This window comes from Nomascus leucogenys, chromosome 11 (assembly GCF_006542625.1).
Source record: "Nomascus leucogenys isolate Asia chromosome 11, Asia_NLE_v1, whole genome shotgun sequence".
Classification (NCBI taxonomy): Eukaryota; Metazoa; Chordata; class Mammalia; order Primates; family Hylobatidae; genus Nomascus; species Nomascus leucogenys.
Window position 1 is genome coordinate 25752087 of NC_044391.1, and position 22167 is coordinate 25774253.

The window sequence follows — 22167 nt, forward strand, 5'->3', positions numbered from 1 at the left end:
TTATGAATGGATTTGTTTTTCCTAGATTAGAGATTTGGAAGCTGAGGTATTCAGGCTACTAAAGCAAAATGGGACTCAAGTTAACAATAATAACAACATCTTTGAGAGAAGAACATCTCTTGGTGAAGTGTCTAAAGGGGATACCATGGAGAACTTGGATGTCAAGCAAACATCTTGCCAAGATGGCCTAAGTCAAGGTTTGTTTAACCCAACCACAAAAATCATTTTTGATGACTGTGTAATTTGGCCTTCTATTTTTCTTTTTCTGACCCAGAGATTTAAAAGTTGGAAATACGTTCCTACTATGGGAAAGAAGAAAAGGCTTATCAAAATAGGAGTCAATCATTTTAGCTCGTCTTATCAAAAATAAATGCTTTAATATGTAGAATTAACAAATCCCAACTAAAGACAAGCCAAATACTATTTTAAAATCATCATAAAAATGATAGATTTAATAAACTGCCTTACAAATTGTAGTTCATCCTATCTAGGATGAACTACACTACTTACGTGTTAATGACTAAGGTTTAGTTTTTTTGTTTTTTTGTTTTTTTTTTTTTGAGAGTCTCATGCTGTCATCCAGGCTAGAGTACAGTGGTGCAGTCTCAGCTCACTACAACCTTCACCTCCCAGGTTCAAGCGATTCTCATGCCTCAGCCTCCCCAGTAGCTGTGACTATAGGCATGTGCCACCACGCCTGGCTAATTTTTGTATTTTTAGTAGAGGTGGGCTTTTGCCTTGTTGGCCAGGCTGGTCTCGAACTCCTGACCTCAGGTGATCCGCCTGCCTTGGCTTCCTAGAGTGCTAGGATTACAGGCATGAGCCGCCGCACCCAGCCAAGCTTTAGAATGTTTAAGTCACTAGAATAAACATCCTTTTCATAATATCAGAAGGCAGACTGCTGCTTTCAGCACTTGAGATTCATGTAGTTAACGAAGTCCATATAGTTTTGTGCTTTTACCATGGTGTACTGTGTACACTTCTTAGGTCTTTCACGTCAAAGACCAAATAAGACCAAAACACTGGAAACATTTTGTATTATAAATGATTATCTTCATTCATACACCAACCATAAATAAATAACTTATGTTCTTACACACACACCGTTCTTAGATTGTACCTGTATGAACATGAATGACTGTTTTAATATCTGTGGTATATTTGCAAATTAGAAAACACATAATAATTATAAAGATAAATACACAGGAATGTGTGGCTTCATCTTTTTAAATATATACATAGTAGTCCCTGGAAAATGGAAATAAAAGAATGTGGTGCAGCAGGGTTGTCATGACAGGACCAACAACTCAGAGGCAACACTTTGACGTGCAGTAAAATCCTGTTATAATGGGCTTTTTAGTTTTTTCATGATCTTTCTCACATATTAAAATGTCTCCAGTGAAGTTTTCCTGATAAGCAAGTGTTTATATCCTATCATGAACTTTTAGAACTAAACTCTTAGCCATTAAAAATGGAAAGTATTAGAAATCTTCATTTAAAATTAAAATGATATCTAGAGATTTGAATCCATTCACTGGGTTTATATCCTTCTAATGGGTTTTCCCTAAATAGGATGTAATTTATAAATAGTGCCTCTTAGGCAGCTGAAGGAGGAGGATTTAGCATTAGCATTACCACTAAGTGAGGAGCTGTGTGACTTCAGGAAGAGTATTTAGCTTCTCTGGGTTGATATTACTGTGCATATTATTTTAAAAGTGATATTTCCTTCTTCACCACTTTATGGCCTGTTTTGAGACTCTATGGTTTAGTCATTGAAGCCAAAAAAGTAATTTATTTGAGCTCTTATGGAATTATAATTTTTATACCTGGAACACTATAAGATTGATATCTAAAGAAGAACATCAGGAATCAAACCAAATTTTTTACCTTTTTGAATATTTTAATTTTTAAAAAATTATAGTTTATGTATAATAAATACATATTCCTGCTGTGGCATACACAAAGTATGAGCAGTATCTAGTAGCTTTTCATTTCTATTCATTTCTTTCAGTTTAGAAATCTGTATCTTGTCAAACATATAATTAATGGTCTTTATTAAATTATATGACTGCAGAAGATCAACACACTATACTATTAACATGCTGATTTGGATCAAAACCTTACATTTCTTCTGAACCCTTTTTCTATTCTACACCCTCCATTTTGCCACATAATTATCAGTTTCCCTAGCAACACTGTCGGTTCACAGTGAGATGTGGAGACTACTAATTCTTACTGAAACCAATCCATGCTTATGCAGTAGAGGTAGAATCAGTCATCTCAGACATTAGTAGCATACATATCAAGTGCTCTTCCAGTTTTGCTGTGAGGACAGTCAGTGATAAATCTCTTTGAATTTCAATTGCTTGATCACATAAACTAAAATGGCTTGGTCAGTAGCTAGGTAGGAATGCTCTGGAAAGCACTTTTCTAAATTGATCCCTTGCTTCTGTTGCTAGGGAATGCTGAAATACTAGAGGTTTAGAAAGGAAAGTAAGGCTGCAGACCTAACATAGGCCATTCCACATTTAAAAATCCACCACCAACATTTTGTACCAGGAGAGGTATAGCACTTCCAATAGTTCCCAAAGTTCCTAGATGCAAGTGTTATCCTCCCGCCCTTCTACCGACTGTCCAATTCTGATTTGCTTTTCAGGCACTGGAGTGGTAGGATGAGTGGTTTAGCATGTTTTTAGGCATCGAGGTAGCTCATGAGGCAAAAGAATGATCAAGTGTAGGTCAATGAAAACGGTCAGAATGAAATAGTAAAAGGAAGGGAAGGCAAGCTAAGGAGGAAGGAAGGAAGGGCCTCTGAGCAGCCGTTTCTTCATGCGTACTCAAGTTCATCCACAATGATGTGACTCTCAATATTGAATTATAAATTTTTGGGGAGTAAAACCTTTTTCCAAACCATACAGAAATTTAGCACAAATTTAAAATTACGTTTGACCACCATTTGTATGTTTCTCACTAAAACCTAAGCCAACTCAAGTATTATTAAAATTTTGATAACAATCATCAATACAAATTTGTTATTTCATATATTGTAACACTTTTTTCTTATCATGATTACATAAAGCAGATGTAACAAATTTTTTTCCACCAAGAGCCATAACAGACCCCAAATCCATTCTAGTTTATATCAGTGTGCTGGTCAAGTATTTTCCTTGTGTTCCAGGAGAGGAAAAATGATAATTATGCCCTGCTGCTATGTTTCATGCTTGTCATTTCTTAGTGCCTAAATAATGCCAGGATTAGGATAAAAATAGAGAATAGCTATGTTAGAGTGATCTTGGTAGGCTAAAAGCTTGTAATGTTAGTTTTATTGGATTTCCTAGAAAAGTCACAGAAGCAATACATTCTGAGCTTCTAGATATTCCAGGATCCTTATGTTGATACCATTTGCAGCTTCAAATATTTTGAAGGCTGGTTTGCTAAAGGATTATGCATATCCCACAGAGATACTGAAAGAAAGACTAGGGCCAGTAGGTGGAAGTTACCTATGAAGGCATATTTCCGACTATTCTACCATGAGAGATCAGGAGTAAGTATGATATCATTCAAAAAATTGTTTTGAACACTGAAAACCTGCTTCCAGGCAGGCCTTAGGTGGTACACTGACTTGTAAGAGAAAGAGTGGCTACTAGGCAGAAAGAAAGTACTAGGTCCTGCCGATTATACTGCAAGGTATATGATTTGTGGGATCAAGGATGAAAGAGGAAAAGTTTGGTAAGAGACAAATAAATAGAATTTAAGGCACTATGTAAGCATCTCAAAAGATGAGAGGGAATTCAAAGAAGAGAAAATTGAATAACATTAGCATAATTTTTTTTCTGATTCATAGTCTTTATGTTAAAAAGGTAGAGCCATTTGAAATGGCATAGTGTGTTCTTGGAGTAGAAGTGGGCTTTGACTGCAGAAGGGTTTGTACATAATTTCGTAAGCATTGTGACCCATTCACAGTTTTGAGGCATAACAGGAACTTAGTCACTTGTAGGTTTGTAAATGTAATTCAAGGATTTCTGTGAAGTTTGAATATTGCTACCAAGTGCTGCTTCATTTCATTCTCACACCTACCTACTCAGTGAGTGGACCACCAGTTAGGTAATACTGCATGTTATCTTTCCAAAAGTGTGAACAAGGAGGGTTATATAAAGCATTTTATACTTTGTTCGCTTAGTTACTTACTGTTCCTTAGCTCTAATGAGAACTGAGCAAGAAAAAAATATACTCCAGCCTGAGTGATAGAGCAAGATCCTGTCTCAAAAAAAAAAAAAAAGTGACATTGAAAACTGTTAAATATCCTGTTAATATTAGCAACCTGAATCCAGAAATGTAATTAAAATATATATAATATGACTAACTTGAGTCTGTGTAAACAATACTAAATTGTTTTAACATTAGAAAACCTACTCATATAATTAACACATTAACTAGAGGAAAAATACATATAATTATTTCAATGGATGAAGACAAACATTTAATGAAGTTTAATACCTTTTCAAGTTTAAAAGTTTTATCAAACTAAAAATATGGAGGAACTTCCATAACTTGATATTGTGAGGCTAACAAAAGTCTCTGTCACACATTATATGAAGTGGAAAAATGTTATACTCAATAATTTCCTTTAAAATTAAGAATGCTTTTAATATTTCATCACTAAGTGTATTACTACTGCTTCTATTCAGTGTTGTCCTAGATGTCCTAGCAAGTACTACCAGATAAGCAAAAGAAATCAAAGATTTAAGGAATGAAAATAATCAAAATTTTCATTATTCACTGATAATAAAATTGAATACATTAAAAAACTCAAGAGTCTTCTGATTATTAGATGTTATAAGAATTAACAGGGTAGATGGATTTAAGAAGCATCAGACATCAATCATTTCCAACAAACAAAATGTAATTTTCTAAAATATACCATAAAAATAGCAAAAACTCTGTATAAGGTAGTCAGTGATGAATTTAACAAAAGATCTCAAGACCCATGGAAAGACATGAAAGAAGACTTGCATAAATTGAAAGAGAAAGGAAGCCTCAATATTATAAAAATGCTTTTATGCAAAATTAATCTATATATCCCATGCAGTTTCAATTAGAATTCAGACAGGGCTTTTAACTTCTTTAGAATTTGGTAAGTTGTTTCTAAAATGTATATGGATGAATGGCTTGGCCCAGAATAGGGTCAGGTTCTCCTGAGGAAGAACAAGGTGAGGAACTTGTTCTTCTAGATACTGAGATTCATTATGAAGTAAAAGTGATTAAGACCATGTGGTATAGTCCCAGCAATTGTCAAGTGGTCTAGTATGCAGAATACAGAGTCCAGAAGCAGACGGACACATTTATGTCAGTTTGAGAATAATACAGAGCAGACACTGCAGTTCTGTGGGTAAAAGATGGACTAATAAATGGTGCTAGGAAAATTGACCATCCATATGGAAAAAATGAATTGGATTCTACCTCACATTATTCATGAAATAAGTTCCAAATGGACGACAGTCTCAAATTTGAAAGACGATACTTAACACTCTTAGAAGAAAATGTAGGATTTCATATGATTTCTTTTTTTTATTATACTTTATGTTTTAGGGTACATGTGCACAATGTGCAGGTTTGTTACATATGTATACATGTGCCATGTTGCTGTGCTGCACCCATTAACTCATCATTTAACATTAGGTATATCTCCTAATGCTATCCCTCCCCGCTTCCCCCACCCCACAACAGGCCCCTGTGTGTGATGTTCCCCTTCCTGTGTCCATGTATTCTCATTGTTCAATTCCCACATATGAGTGAGAACATGCGGTGTTTGGTTTTTTGTCCTTGCGATAGTTTGCTGAGAATGATGGTTTCCAGCTTCATCCATGTCCCTACAAAGGACATGAACTCATCATTTTTTATGGCTGCATAGTATTCCATGGTGTATATGTGCCACATTTTCTTAATCCAGTCTATTGTTGTTGGACATTTGGCTTGGTTCCAAGTCTTTGCTATTGTGAATAGTGCTGCAGTAAACATACGTGTGCATGTGTCTTTATAGCAGCATGATTTATAATCCTTTGGGTATATACCCAGTAATGGGATGGCTGGGTCAAATGGTATTTCTAGTTCTAGATCTCTGAGGAATCTCCACACTGACTTCCACAGTGGTTGAACTAATTTACACTCCCACCAACAGTGTAAAAGCGGTCCTATTTCTCCACATCCTCTCCAGCACCTGTTGTTTCCTGACTTTTTAATGATCGCCATTCTAACTGATGTGATGTGAGATGGTATCTCATTGTGGTTTTGATTTGCATTTCTCTGATGGCCAGTGATGATAAGCATTTTTTCATGTGTCTTTTGGCTGCATAAATGTCTTCTTTTGAGAAGTGTCTGTTCATATCCTTTGCCCACTTTTTGATGAGGTTGTTTGTTTTTTTCTTGTAAATTTGTTTGAGTTCATTGTAGATTCTGGATATTAGCCCTTTGTCAGATGTGTAGATTGCAAAAATTTTCTCCCATTCTGTAGGTTGCCTGTTCACAAAAATTCCAAATCATAAAAAGGTTGGATAAATTTGACCACAGTAATATTAAGAAAATCTGATCATTAAAACACATTATAAAGTACATGGAAAAAGAAGCCAAAAATTGAAGAGGGTATTTGTAGCACGTATAACTAAGAAAAAAAATATTGTTGTCCACAGTAAATTAAGAACTCACATAAATCATCAGAAAAACACAACCAACATAGTAGAAAAATGGGCAAAATGCATAAGAAGTTCACAAAAGCAGGAACCTAAACGTTAGTAAACATAGACAAATGTTTACTAGCAAAAATCAAACAATTGGCAAAGATAAAGTTTCACAGTAAAATGTGATACCCAGCACATGGAAAAACAGGAAAATTCATAAAACTGTTTCATTAAAATAATTTGGCATTATTCATTAAAGTAGAAGATGTGAAAATCCTATGGCCTGGCAAATTTACTTCGATGTGTATATATATCCTCCAGACACTCTTGTTATTGTATACCAAAAGGCATATTCAAAAACATTCCATGTAGCATTGTTTGTATAGCTGCAGTAAAAAGTTAATTAATTTTAGTCACACCTCTCAACATAATGTTGAACAAACAAACCAGCTAACTAAAAAACAATTTGCAGAATATTATATACAATTCACTACCATGCATCTGAAGTTTAAAAGCAAGAAAGACTAATCAATACATTCTTTAGGGATAAATTTATGGAATAACTAGAAGAAAATGCAGGGGTTACAACTAGAAATAGAGAACAGAGAGGGCTTCAAAAGTAATAATTTTATAGTTTAGGCTTGATGGAGGTACATGGTTGTCTTTTTTCTTTTTTCATATGACTTACATATATGGTATACATTTTTATATAAATGTTTTAGACTAGAAACTTTAAAATAATTAAAAGGTAAGAATAAGAAAACCACAAAAGATTTTTTAAGCTAAAAAATATATATTAGTTTAAGGTTTAGTAAGAAAATAAAAAAGGATAGCATCAGCCAGACATTTATATCCATAAGGGTGTTCCTAAGGTCATTGGACTCCTCCAAGAAATCATTTTCTTTGTCCTTTTTGCCTTTCTCTTGAGCCATCAAAATTAGCAGCTCTTTTCAGATACCTGTGGATTTGAGGCCAGGCCAGACCCCTACTACCATGTCTGATTTATTTCCTGATAGAGTTTGAGAGTACATTAAGCATTCTCTTTTAGCATTGGAACCTAGAATTTTAAAATAAGGTTAAAGGCATGATTAAAGCCAGAATTTATTAAATGGAAAGTCATTAAAAGAAAAGTGAATGCTTGCACTGCATTATCAGGAGAGTCTCATACAAGAGCATTAGATACAGAGCAATGAGGTAATTATTTCATGCTGTCACACTGTTTTGTTCTAAATTGGAGACTAGGGAATTCTAGAGTAGATTCAGCCTTTTAAAAAACAAAAAAAAAAATTATGCATACAGATATAATGTGGTAAACTTTCACAATTCGCATTTTTCCTGAAAACTTATTTTCAATTTTGTTTAATCCCCAATAAATAATTTTGACCAGAAATATTGAATTGCACTAATTAAAGGGTGAACATTCCTGGTAAATCACTATGGGAAATTTTAATGAACAAGCCAAGTGAATGAGAAATCAATATTTATTGATTATTTTCTGGCATATCATTAAGGCCAAAATCTGTCCTCTTACTTAAAAAGCAAAGCACCTAAATTGCCTGTCTAGTTTTGTGCAAGTTTTGAATCTGACTACTTGTAAGCGATTAAAACTTTTGGTGCCAAATCAGACATTCTAAAGGAGGTACTCAGTTGCAAATTGACAGCTCTGCTTCATTCATATTTCTCACTGCATCTTCATAAGTTTGTAGAACCCACCAGACCCTTCAGTCATACTGAGTTATAAAATAGTACTGGGAGATATCTAGGCCAGGCACGGTGGCTCATGCCTGTCTTCCCAGCACTTTGGGAGGCCAAGGCGGGTGGATCGCCTGAGGTCAGGAGTTCAAGACCAGCCTGGCCAACGTGGGGAAACCCTGTCTCTACTAATAATACAAAAATTAGCTGGGCCTGGTGGTGGGCACCTGTAATCCCATCTACTCAGGCTGAGGTGGGAGAATCACCTGAACCCGGGAGGCGGAGGTTACAGTGAGCCAAGATGGTACCCCTACACTCCAGCCTGGGACAGAGCAAGACTCTGACTCAAAAAAAAAAAAAGTTGCTTTAAGAGGAAACACAATGTTACTTTGTCAGAATGAGCTTTAACTTAGTAATTTTCTGTTCATTTTAGGAAAAGTGGGCTACTTTATTTTGGCTTTTGAATTTTACTTGCTTTTAATAGAACAAGATACATTATGATCTTTTATAAGTAAAGATCATTTCAACCCAAATGTGAGTAATTTCTTTTCAAGGAAACTTCAGAAGACTACTGTATTCCAAATTATTTCTTATATTGACATATGGTCTGATTCACCATGATATGTATATGATATTATGGTCTGGTTCTCCTGGTTCACCATGAAATTCTAATTATAGATTAAATAATAACCATATAGCTATGCTAAGATAAAATTGAGTAGGCTAGGATATCAGGGTGGAGGGATCTAAAAGTATGAAGGAGAAGATGCTACCCAGTGTGGTTTGTATATGACGTGTTGCCCTGGGCTCCTACATTGTTTTCAAGATGGGTCACAGTATTCACGTGAGATATCTAATAGCCAAGAGGGAAACATGACCAGTCACAGAGGTTGAAGTATCTGTAAAGTTAAAACTGGACAGATGAACAGTTATTTAGTACCAGAAAATTCTGCTCTGTGTATGGTTCTGAAAATTGTGCCAACCATATTATTTCAGTAATTAGAGTATCAAGGTCCATCAGGTTATGACTGAGTTCCTTTAAGTAGACATGAAATAATTCTGTTTTAATACTATACAGTAATCATGTCTAAGACCTATAAGGAATAAATCCACTTACAAGGAAACTAAAGAAACATTAGAACATAGGTATACCAAAAAAGACTGTCGCTTGTGAGTTTTTGATGACACTAAGTGTTTTTTTTGAACATTGAAAAAGTCATTCAGGTATTAATTTTTGGTTTTAAGTTAATGTTTGATTTACTCAAGTTACATTATCAAAAACCTAATTCTTTAAATTTTTTAGTTTGTTGAAAGTCACTGTTAAGGGATTTTTAATATTTAGTTTATTTACAAACTTTATTACAAACTATTTCCAAGCTTAACTAATGAAACACCAATAAAAATTTAACAATACATTTACAAATTTGATATATTCCATTTTCTATTTAAGTACTATTACTAGGAGACTGACAGTCTTTGCAAGTACTTAAAAAATTCTTACACATCTATTATATTACACATCTATTATATTATATTGTGTATTCTTACACATCTATATTATAATTACACATCTATTATATTACACATCTATTATATTACTTCCAAGGATTGTGAACCTTAAGTTTTCTTACATTTTCTAATGCTTTACATAACAAAATCTTCCCATGACTGAAAGATGCTTTCCTTTTTAGGGAAATAACTATTATCTCAGGTAACTGAGTTTACTTTCTGTAAGAGGCATACAATCTGAATTCTTCCTGCACTAATCAAGGATGCTATTGTATCACAATATGTAATGGGAGGGTGCCTACTTAGCATGCTTGGGGTTACCTAATATCCATAGATATTGATTGAGAAACTCTTTAGATTCTTGTAGGCAACCCTGAGTGAAAACACAGAATCTTGCTTATTGTTGCCATGTCAAAGACACTACAATATCAATGTCAAGAAAAAGACATTCACATGTCCTATCTCCCATGACCCAACTTATTCACATGATATCATAGTTCTACTCATAGATGCCTGCAGTCCCCAACCAGTTTGTCATTTGATTAGATTTTTTATTTCCCTGGCTTTCAGGTTATGCAGATCTCTTTTCCATCAGAATCTAATGACATCTGACACTGAAAGAACCCTGAGATATTTAAATGCCTTTCCCTGTGGTCTAAATCTAAATTCCATATCCTTTCATAGTCTAGAATCAAGCAACTCTTAAAAGTGTTTCAAATGATATTTGATAGCAGGACATTTCCTGTAGTTTTTTCTGACTGGTGGTCACTGCCTTTCTAGGTAGTCTAGCGGTATTACTGAAGAGTTGTTTCTGAGATATGGATAACAGAATTTAAGCCTCTCCGCCCACTGAGAACAGGAGTGTAGGCTGATCATAAACTGGAGAAGGCTATATTAGATACCAGATTGCACCAGAGAAGCACTACACTAACAAATAATCAACTTACATTTTGAAGGCTATACAGATAGTTTTGAGATTGCATGTATTGACAAAAAAAACTAAAAAAGGAATTTCTTAATATTCTTTCAACGATTAGCAAATTAAATGTATACCTCATACAACAAAAGTTCAGACCTAGTTAGAAGATTAGAAGATAGCAATAATCTTCTGCTTTTTCTGGAACTGTTGAAAGATACCCTTCCTCCATAACCATGTCTAATTCAGTACATCTTCCCCATACAATACTAAAATGAAGTAATAACTAAAAGCTAAGCCATAGACCTTAGGCCAAATTATCTGGCAGTTAGTAAGGTAGCAAGCAAGTCAGGCAGACAATCACCAAAGATATAATGAAAGAGCAGCCTTCCTCTCATGGGGAAGACTGATAGTCATGCAGATTTTGACAAAGTTCCCTGGGCTCGTATCTACATGTGAAGATACTGAGTCCTAGGACACCAGATCTAATTAAATTAAAATAGAATTAAGATGCCTTTAAGAGAAAATATGCTAAATATATGTTTTTCTCTATTTTTATTAATTTTAACTATGCAAGTAATACATAAATGTAAACAATTATATAATATAAAATATAATACCAAATTTTTTAACATTACAAATAAGATTAAAGTACCCTTTGACCAACATCCCCTAATCTAATATCTTCTTTGTAAGTAACCACTGTATCAGTAGGAAGTATATCTTTCCAGTTTTTTTGTTGTTGTTGCTTTTTTCTTTCTTTTTTTTTTTTTGAGACGGAGTCTTGCTCTTGTCACCCATGCTGGAGTGCAGTGGCCCGATCTCGGCTCACTGCAACCTGCCTCCTGAGTTCGAGTGATTCTCCTGCCTCTGCCTCCTGAGTAGCTGGGATTACAGGTGCACACCATCACACCTGGCTAATTTTTGTATTTTTAGTAGAGACAGGGTTTCACCATGTTGTTGAACTCCTGACCTCATGATCTGCCTACCTCGGCTCCCAAAGTGCTGAGATTACAGGCATGGCATGAGCAACTGTACCTGGCCTCTTTCCAGTTTTTCTATGCAACTATATGCATATGTTTACCACTAGAAAATGTATTTTGCGTTAATGTTTTCTAAATATTTTAAATGAGTGTACATGTTGTTCTACAACTTGCTTTACCCACTTAATATCTTGCTAATCTCTTTATAAAGATATTTATTGAGTGCTTATTACGTACCACTCTTCTAAGCACTTTTATATCTATTAATGCATATATAATCTTCATAGCAATACAGTTATTATGTTTTGTTATCATGACTGTTTTGCAGTTGAGGATCCTGAGGGACAGAGGTTAGATAAATTGCCCAATTTAATGGGACAGCCGCTTGTTCTGAATTCTATTCAAGGAACAACTCCAGGTCTACTCTCGTGGTAACTGTTTTACACTGCCTCTCTGAGATACATAAACTTACCTCCTGAAGGCAATTATCTATTAACCCAAACCCCAGCGGGCCCACCTTTTATGAACTTGCGGTGGCTGCAAATGATATGCAGATACTGTTCAAGTTTTAAAATGCCACCAAGTGCCTCATGATGCTCAGCACCTCCGTTGGTAATAGCACAGGTGAGGCAGTGTGATGGCATGAGGTATGGCTGTTTCTGAGTGGGTTAGTGCACGGCACTGTGCGGAGCGGACCCCATTGTTATGCTGCTCCATTCCCCTAGTTCCCTCGCTGCCTGTGTCTGATCTGTGGGCAGCATTCCATTTACGTCAAAAATAACGTCAATCTAGCGAAAAAAAACTATGACTCACAGCATTACTGTAGGGAACTGGTCTCTGTGTAATATGATATATAACATCCTAATTTCATAGAACATTTTTCATAACAGCTGCTAAAATCATCAAATCCATTAAATTCTTTTAAAGGATCCAATTTGTAGCAGTATTGAAAATAGTCTTAAAATGCAGGTATAGAGGTGGAGTCTCTCTCACTCAAAACTGCTCTGTCATTGGCTACTTCATATCTTCTGTGCATTTATCTGTCTGTATTTATTGATTCACCTCAGTCTTCTCCTGTTCTGTATTTCTAGCTGCATTGAGTCAGAGGTAGGCTATTTCAGAGACTGGAGGGTCTGAAAAAAATGAAAGATAAGAAAGCAGAGGAGGAAAAGGAAATTTTCCGCTGACCCTTATGGACAACAGAACAAGGCACGCTGGAGAAAAGAGGAAAAGAAAGAACTGAGGTCTTGGGTTTATGAAAGCAGTGTGATATTATTGACTAAAATATCTGTAGAGAATGAATGACAATGAGAGAAATGGCCACTTATGCCTTTACATCTAGCAGCATGTAACTTAGAAACACTGAGCCAGTTGGATTTCCCCTGCCACACTGCCATCCACAAAACTGACAGCTATTTTTCTTTGTAAGAATTTTATTCTTGGATATATGTAAAGCCAAAAAAAAATCCCTCAGTGTTGGGGGCTTTTGTTTCCTCTGATGCTATATGCTTCTGCAAGTTTGCAAAGTTAGCCCTTGACATGTACTTCTGTTGGGAACATAAAGTAAGACCAAAAAGAGGATTCAAAGAAGGCAGAAGAGTGTGAAGTTTACTTCCAGACTTGAGATTGACCTTCCAGAAGGAGAATAGGCTTCTGAAGCCTGAGCTCTATTCACTCTCTGTCACAGATTAACTGTGTGGTGCAAGTTAATACACAAATTGACCTTCTTTGAGCCTCAGTTTTCTTATATGAGAAATAAGCTGGGACCAGAATCCCAAGGTTATTTTGAGTTTAATATTAGGATATTTGTATTACATGATGGAAAAAGATAGCATATGATGGTCAGTCACCCTTCTAGTTACCCAGCAGCATAAATCGTGTATGCATTTTCCTTCCGTGTACACACGTGTCCTCAAATATTATTAAGGGGGACATATTACATGCAGTGTCTTTGGTAGGTGCTTCTTGTGGACAGTATTCCTTCCAGCTTCTTTCTGGTGTAAATGCTATTAAGGCAAAAGTTTTCAACTCCATCCTATTTTTCTGGTTCTTTTAAAAAATTATTTTTAGAATGGAATATAAATTACTGACTTGTAATCCATGAATCACTGCAATAAAGTAGCTCTGTGATATTTGCTTTCAGACCTTCAAAAATTGTTAACTGCATACAATGTGTTGTTGGCCACTTAGGTACTGGATATAAGGCACAACTTTTTAGATTCCAGCTAACGGCATCATTAATAGTTATAATTTTATGTGTGTTCTCAAGCAGTTTGCACCTAGTCAGCTAATGTTAAAGCAGATACACCAGATTGCCATTTTTGGGTTGTCTGACACAGGCACTAGGCAAATTACTGAATGGTAATAGAGCCAGGAGTCCCAGAGTAAATTTTCTGCACTATTAAAACCTGCTAATAAGTAGTTCTGATTTTCTCACACTTATATTTGTTCAGCTCCCATTGATGGAATACCTATTGTAGTCCTGGATATTGGGTTCCATACCAGGTCCTCAGGGCCAGCATTCTACTGCAAAAGGAACCATGTTTACAAAAGTGGAGTGAGACTCTTCCTTTTTGTCTTTTTGTCACTTAGTAGCCAAAGCTGTTATTAAACCAACCAGACCAAAATAAAAAATCATCCAGGAAGTAATTTATTCTATACTTTTCAACATGTCATTTTTTTTTATCATGTTATCCAACATATACGGAAGATTAATTATAATATTTTAGATGTAGCCTATTGGAGAAATGAGTTTCCTAGACTAGTCATGTCATAAATGATTTTATAACCCAAAACACCAAACTCTAATGGCATTAAAATCTTGCAATGGGAGGTTTATCAACACTAGCTAAATCATAGTGGATAGCCTAGTAGCCTGGAAATCAAGACACTAGAGCAATCATGGTAGCGCATTAATTAGTTATGTAAATGAGGGCATGCTACTCAAGTTCTCTGAGCTTCAGGAGAGAAAAAAAATACTTGATTGGTGTCTCATGGGGCTGTTGTAATGAACAAATGAGATAGAGTATGTGGCATGATTTGTATTATAGAGCATACAATCCAAATATGAGCTAGATAAGGCATAAAACGTGCATGTACTACATACAGTGTTTCTAATTATATTATAGCTTTCATCTATGTAGTGTTCCACATTTTATATGTAAACAAGAGCTTATAAGGTTGACTCTCTCCCAGTTATCACAACTAATGAACTCTTAATGGGCAGCTACAAATATAGATTTTGTCGGAAGGAGGAAATTAAAGTGATCAAGGAATTATTTTTTCTCCCCTGACATGTAAAAAGTAAAGAGACTGCTAATTAGAAAATATTTAGCTGTTCTTTATAAGTACCTGAATGGTCTGAATTTTCTGAGTATTCATTCTTCATTCAAATATAGGAAATGAAAAGTCAAAACCTTCTCTAAATATTGTCATTCAATGGATGTATCTCCTGGGCAAAAATGTAGTTAATTTTGTTTGTTAGAGCCATATACTAAGTGCTAGGTTTCATAGGCAAGAGACACAAACTGAGGTGCTTCCTTGCTTTGGTTTCGTATAGCATATTTAGAGCACATCTAGAATAATGCTGTAAAAAGGAATTGCCTGAGCTAATAATATTATAAGAAATTGTTTATTCTGTTAATACAAGTACATAATTTTCTGCAACTCAGTTATTTGCACTCAATTATTAATTCCTTGAACATGACTTCAGCTAATGACTGCCACTCTGAAGAGATAAAATAGGATTAATGATCAAACTCCTTTATTTCTAAGGAGTGATTACATATGCAAATGAAAGGAGTAGTCGTATTTCAAATAAGTTCCACCAGAGAGTACTTTTCCTTAACCAATATCCAGGTATGTTAATGGGTACCTTTCCTTCAGAATGTTAACTTTGGGGTCCTAACTTAAAATCTAGGTAGCAAAATTAAAGGTGGTAAGAGCCAGGCTAAAGAGGACTAATTGAATTCTCTCTGTGGCCTTTGCTGTTAATAGTTCATTTTCTTTGTGTCCCACTTTACTCTCTTTTTCTTTTAGCCTTTTTATTTAAAGACTTAAATATTTACTCTTCAAAAATCAGTGTTGTTTCTGGTGGGGAGAGAAGGTATTCACAGAGATGAGTCAGAGGCACATACAAATAACTTGTCATACAAAGTTAGATGTTAATGAAAGAAAAGGAAATGTTTATCCTACTCCATCCACAATACTAGTAAACTAAGTACTTATGATTTTTTAACTGTTTGTTTCTTCATTTGTGTAGCCAGACCTTGTTTCATTTCCCCAGCTACCGTAAATTTGCTGATTAGGTAAATTCCTCACTGGTCTTTCTACAGGGTTCAAAAAGGAACAAGGTAGATTTTCAGAAACTGTTTTGGGTTGAAAATTATATATTAAAATGAAAATGATATAGTACCTGAAGACTACTAGTAAATTTTGCTACAGTAAATTTCTGATAGTTACCTTCTGTTGCCTGTAGTTGAACTGGAAACCTGAACTTTTGTAGGTTTTTTTTCCTTGGTTTCTAAGATCTCTCAACTTTTTGATATACTTTCCTCTATATCTTTGGTCATCTAACTTCCCAACATGCATACACATAAATAGTAAATACAAATTAGTGATTTTTATAATTATGTTGCAGGAAGGTTGTATGCTTTTCGGATGTTAGATTTTTATAGTGCCTTCATCATCTTTAGTGTTGGTTTCTTCCTTTGACTTTGTATATTTCTCCTAAGCCCCACTGATTTCTTGGTTATTTCTTGGTTACAGGCTGTCATGGTGTTCACCTGATCCTTACCTGATGTTACTGGTTACCTTGAGATTTTATCAGTGTCTGTGGTCTCTTCATCAATTCTCTCCAAAGGTTTCTCTCACTGATTATCTTTCAATATTCTTAGACTTGAATGAAGCAGTCCCAGAGACAGAGCGCCTGGATTCAAAAGCACTGAAAACTCGAGCCCAGCTCTCTGTGAAGAACAGACGCCAGAGGCCCTCTAGGACAAGACTGTATGATAGTGTTAGTTCCACAGATGGGGAGGACAGTCTAGAGAGAAAGGTGAGCACCCTTGACCGTTTTCTGATTTGTACTGTTGGAGTATATCATTGTTCCTACAGCTTATTGAAGATTATGATTTTTCTGCAACCAGAGTCTATGTCCTAGTTGGAAGCAGCTAGAATAGTTCACGTCTTTGTCTCCTGAATTCTTTATATTGTTGTAATTCAAAATATTTTGTCTATTCATTCAATGAACTAACCAAGAGCATTATCCGTATTGTCATATTTCATGATGGTGCTTTTGATATTCAGCTATTGGTTTTACTTAGTGGGAAATAATGAACGTACAAGTAATTGTTTCTGGTAGGTCTTAGGTATATGTATTAGTGACGATGTTAATATGGTGAATTGTTATGAACTATGCATTCTTATCTGTAAATCAACAAAAACTGGTTTTCATGGGGATTCACTAATAAAAGGTTGGTCTTATTTCAAAGTAAGTATTGCATAGAACTGATACTCAGTGGCATAACCTTCCTTATAATCTCTTATACCAACAGCCATCAAACAGTTTCTATAACCACATGCATATTACCAAATTACTTCCACCTAAGGGTTTGAGAACTTCTTCTCCAGAATCAGATTCTGGTGTTCCACCCCTCACCCCGGTGGATAGCAATGTGCCCTTCTCGTCTGACCACATAGCTGAATTTCAAGAAGAACCACTGGACCCAGAAATAGGGCCTCTCTCCTCTATGTGGGGAGACACTTCACTGTTTTCTACTTCAAAGTCTGATCATGATATGGAAGAATCTCCTTGCCATCACCAAACCACCAACAAGAAAATATTACAAGAAAAAGGTATTGTTAATTTCTTTTTCTGACTTTATAACACCTCAGCTTGTACAGTATAAAAATGACTTTTTCTCATAATCATAAGTCATTTGTCTTCTCATAGCTAATAATTAATATTAATTTCTTTTTATATTATAGAATAAGAGAAACAACCCCTCCATGTATTTTTCTTTAATTTAGTTTTATCTTTTCCTACCTGGTTCAGTATTTTTATCTCTTCAGCTCTCTACAAGTTTACTGCTCAAGGGAGTTCTTCAGGGGAGTGGGGCAGCCCAGAGTTTCAACAAACACTAACATAGTCATAAAGAAAAAACACTACATAGTCATATAGAAAAAATATAGAGCGATTTTGTAGAATAGCAGCCCAGAGTTTCAGTAAACATTAACGTAGTCATAGGAAAAAAGACGAAGATCAAAGTAACACAGGCATATAATTGATACTTAATAATGTTCTTGGATGAATTGCTAATATACCTCTCCATGTAACCAGTGCAGATCTTCTAGAAGAGGGATAATCAACCACATGTAGTCTCCACCTGCTTTTGTAAATGAAGTCTTATGGGAGTACAGTCACACTTTTTTACTTACATACTATCTATTTTCATGCTACAGTAGCAGAGTTGAGTCGTTGTGACAGAGACTGTGTATCTCACAAACCTAAAATATTTTACTCTGTGGCCCCTGAAAGGTAAAGAAAGCTTCCTGATGCCTGGTCTAGAAGTATATTTTCTTATACTCAAAATTGCTGGATAAACTCTGAAAATGGCTTCATCATTGGTTGCCATTTATCTAGAATTTTTAAAAAGTGTTATAATATACCTTTACTTTTGGTCTATCAAGTTACCACAAAGATGATTAATTACAGCCATGTTTGATTGCAGGCTTAAGGATAAGGCTCTGGTTACCCTAACAGGAGTTGGCCATTTTCTGAATTGTGTCAATACCACATTTACAAATCATTCTTTTTCATATCTGAGGGACATCAGTGGAAATTGGGATGGAAAACTCCCATTATGACTGGCTAAATGATAAGCATCTAACTGAATATCAAATTAGAGGAAGTAAAAGATTTTTTTCTAGAGATTTGTAAAACAGGTTATATGCCAGTAGAAGGCATGAAAATATTTTCCTCATTCCTGTTACATAAACAACCTAATACTAAAGTTTTGGTCCCGAGGCTTACATAGCACTGGGCCTTTGTTCAGTCAAGTTTAAATAAAGTACATTGAACACTATCAATTTTCTACTCACAATTACTAGGGATTATTATTCTAATTTTTTTTGTGGTTAAAAACACATTATTTGACCCAGAACATGTGTTCAAAAACAGTGTTCAAAAATTTACTAGGACATAATTCAAAACATTGAATTAATGTCCTAGTAAATAGAAACTGGCTTTTTTAAAGCTTTACAGGATTTATTGCTTATTAAAGGCATTGGGCCTCTGCAAGTATAGATAGAGTACAATTATATCAATGCTCAGAAGAGAGAGAGGTTGCATCCAGCTGAGGTTGGTAAACAAAACCTGTCCAAGGAAGTACAACTAGAATAGCTGTCAAAGCACTTAAGGGAAAAAAAGGGTAGGTAAGGAGGGAATAGAGGTAAAGTGATGTCATTAACAGAGACAGGCACATATCATGTGATTTAAAGGAACAAGGCTATCCCAGCCTGGCTGAAGCAGTTTGCTTATGCAGGGTGGAGTAGTTACACACAGAAGTGAGCAGGTAGGTTAAGTATATAGCTTCAGAATTTAAACATCTTAGATAACTTGCCATATTACTAGGAAACCACAAGAAGTTTGACCAGAGGAATAAAAAGGAAAAGACACCATCAGGTATGGAGAAGCTGAGTTAGGAGACCCTGTGAGGTGGTGCCCTCTAAAGAGGAGCAGTAGACAATGACAGGAAAGAATGATTCAAGGACCCTTGAGACATACATTGACTAGGTAACAGGTAAGAAAGTGAGGCAAAACTATCATGGGCTTCACGCCTCAGAACATATGGTCTTGTCATTAACAGAAAATAGGAAATCAGGAACATGATGGGGGAAATAGGATTAACTCATTTTTTTAACAGAGGAGGTCATGAGCTCAAGAGAGAGGTCAGGGCTGCCAGGTAGATTTGGGAGTCCCCATTATAAAGGAAGAGATAGTCAAGTATCTTATTACAGTGAGATTAAGGAGATGCAGTCCAGTAAAAGACCTTAGGATTTGTCAATCAGGAGATCATTTATTATTTGAAAATGAAAACCAGGTTGCCACAGCTTAAGTTGAGGCACCCAATCTGGGGGCTCAGATGTATAATTGGTCACAAAGGTAGTATTGGAGAGATTTTTAAAAGCCTAACAGAAGTCTTACATAGAGCTAAATAAACAAAATATATGTTTCTTTTTTCCTGAAATCATACCAGTCTAATGTTGGATTTTATGCAGACTAGAAGTTCTAGTGTGCATTAAAGATGGATTTGATCAATTTTAAATGGGAAAGTACATTATTCCTTATTCTTAACCTCGTCAGCCTTATGGAAGCATTCATTTCAGTGTTCCTGGGAACACACTTTGGCAAATGTGTGAGATAAAGATGTAAGGTTGCCTAGCACCAGGCTCTGTGATAGGCAGAATCAGGCTTTTAGTCACGAGATGTCCAAATAACTGCAACACTCGTAGGTTACAGAGTGTTTTCGTGTACATTGCCTCAGCTGGTCTTCTCAGCACTCATTATAACATCTCCCAGCTACCTCTAATTCAGGAAATAATTAGGCAGTCTCCTTTTAACTTTGCATAGTCCTAGCCATTAAGAGTTGCTTTAGGATTGATCTGGAAGAATTTGGCACTTTCTTTTCTTCAGCTTCTATTAAGAAAATTTAAATCTTGCTTTAAAAAAAAAAAAATCCATTAGTAAAATCACCTTAGAAGGTGTTTGTGCCATGTCTATGTCTATGGATTTTTTTATGTGATTATGTCACATCTGTGACAATTCAGTTACCCAAAGAGTAATGATGCAAATATGCATAATAAATATTTGAGGCTTGAAGTGGATTTTTGATACAGACATATTTCTGACTCTTGTATTTCATTATGTACATTTCAGTGAGTTGCTTATTGTAATCTAAGTATCATTAACTAAAAATATGAAAAGCTCATTGCTAAAAACACTTGGAGTATTTGTCAGTGTCCTGTGCTGCTTGAGAGCTTTGAACCTAGACTGCTATCTATTAACTGTGTGTATACTTCATGTTTTTTAAAGGTGCATGTCGATGTGTGTTTAGAAATTTCTCTTGAAGTAAACAAAAATCATGAGCAACATTAACCTGCAAAGTTAATTGAACACTTTTTTAAGAGGGCCATTCTCTTTGCCTTCCATACTAGAAAGTTCCTAGAAATTTAAAACACATTTTAAAAGATAAGAGACAGAAAAACAGATACTAACAGAGAACTGGGGAGGAAGAGTTTCACACATAAAAAACATCAAATTTAAAACAGCATTTGTTAATCATCTGAGCTAATTGGATATGCTGAAACATGATACCGATCAGTACCCTCTGCTGAGTAGTTTGGGTAGAGCCATACGAGTTGTCTACCCTGTCTGAGATGGAACAAGTGCCACCAGTGGAATTGGTTCCCACCTTGACATTGAACTCCATTTGCGAAGCCTGTCTTCCTATTGGCTTTTGGTATCATTTTGAGGGTCCCCATTCCCCAGCAGCTGCTACCTTTGAGAGTCCTAGCAAACCTCAAAGAGGCAAAGATCAGTCTGCTCTGAACACTGAGGAGATTTTGGCATCTTTCACATTAAGGGGAACCAGCCAAGTTATGCTCTAACCTAACTATTAAGAAGGCCCTTTCAAATATATAAATGTTTTGTAGCTGAGCCCCTGTTTAAGGAGTCTCCCCCGTGTCCTCCTCTCCTCTGTCCCAGGACTGGCCACAGGCCATTAGCAAAGGAGAGCCAGAGAAGAAAACTTTGACTCTGACTTTCCCCCTAAATCTCCCAGACTCTCAGAGGTGATATTCTGCACTGGGCTTTGGAAATATGGGAGAAGTGGGCTAGGTTCCTGTTAGAAGGCACTACAACCCCAAGGCAAGAAAGGAATGGAGGACAGAGCCCAGGCGCTTGAAGCCAAGAATTTGGAGCCAGAGAAGGAGCAAAAGTCATGTTGGTCCCTACTTTGAATGCAGAGGATGATTTGATAGTATTTATTCTCCCTTGTTCATTCCCATGCAGTTGAAGATAAAACTCTTTGTGATGAATGTTGAGCCTCTGTCCTATAGAGGACCTCCCCTGCTTAACTGAGAGTTCCTCAATGTAACTATGTCTCCTAGGTCGTATAAGAAGGCATTATTTATTTTACTATTAGGAACTTAGGCAAAGCCCTTAGATTCAGAGATGCATTGACTTTTGAATTATGGCCTTAAAAATAATAATAATTGATCTTTTTCACAAATGTGTATATCCTAGATGATGCCAAAGATCCCAGATCACTAAGGGCATCCAGTTCATTGGCGGTGCAAGGAGGAAAAATTAAGCGGAAGTTTGTGGATCTGGGGT

General features: G+C 35.7%; 1 protein-coding gene across 10 annotated transcripts in view; it reads left to right on the plus strand.

Moving 5' to 3' along the window:
* PPP1R9A (protein phosphatase 1 regulatory subunit 9A) overlaps positions 1-22167 on the plus strand; it is a 395135-nt gene that overhangs the window by 355658 nt on the left and 17310 nt on the right. For 7 of the 10 annotated variants that reach the window (XM_003252514.4, XM_030822117.1, XM_030822109.1 and 4 more), the window contains 4 exons: positions 26-197; positions 16670-16827; positions 17327-17627; positions 22078-22165. In XM_003252514.4, the coding sequence (XP_003252562.2) occupies positions 26-197; positions 16670-16827; positions 17327-17627; positions 22078-22165 (719 nt within the window). The remainder of the gene's footprint in view (positions 1-25; positions 198-16669; positions 16828-17326; positions 17628-22077; positions 22166-22167) is intronic. The other 3 variants (XM_030822115.1, XM_030822116.1, XM_030822114.1) reach the window with 1 other exon arrangement.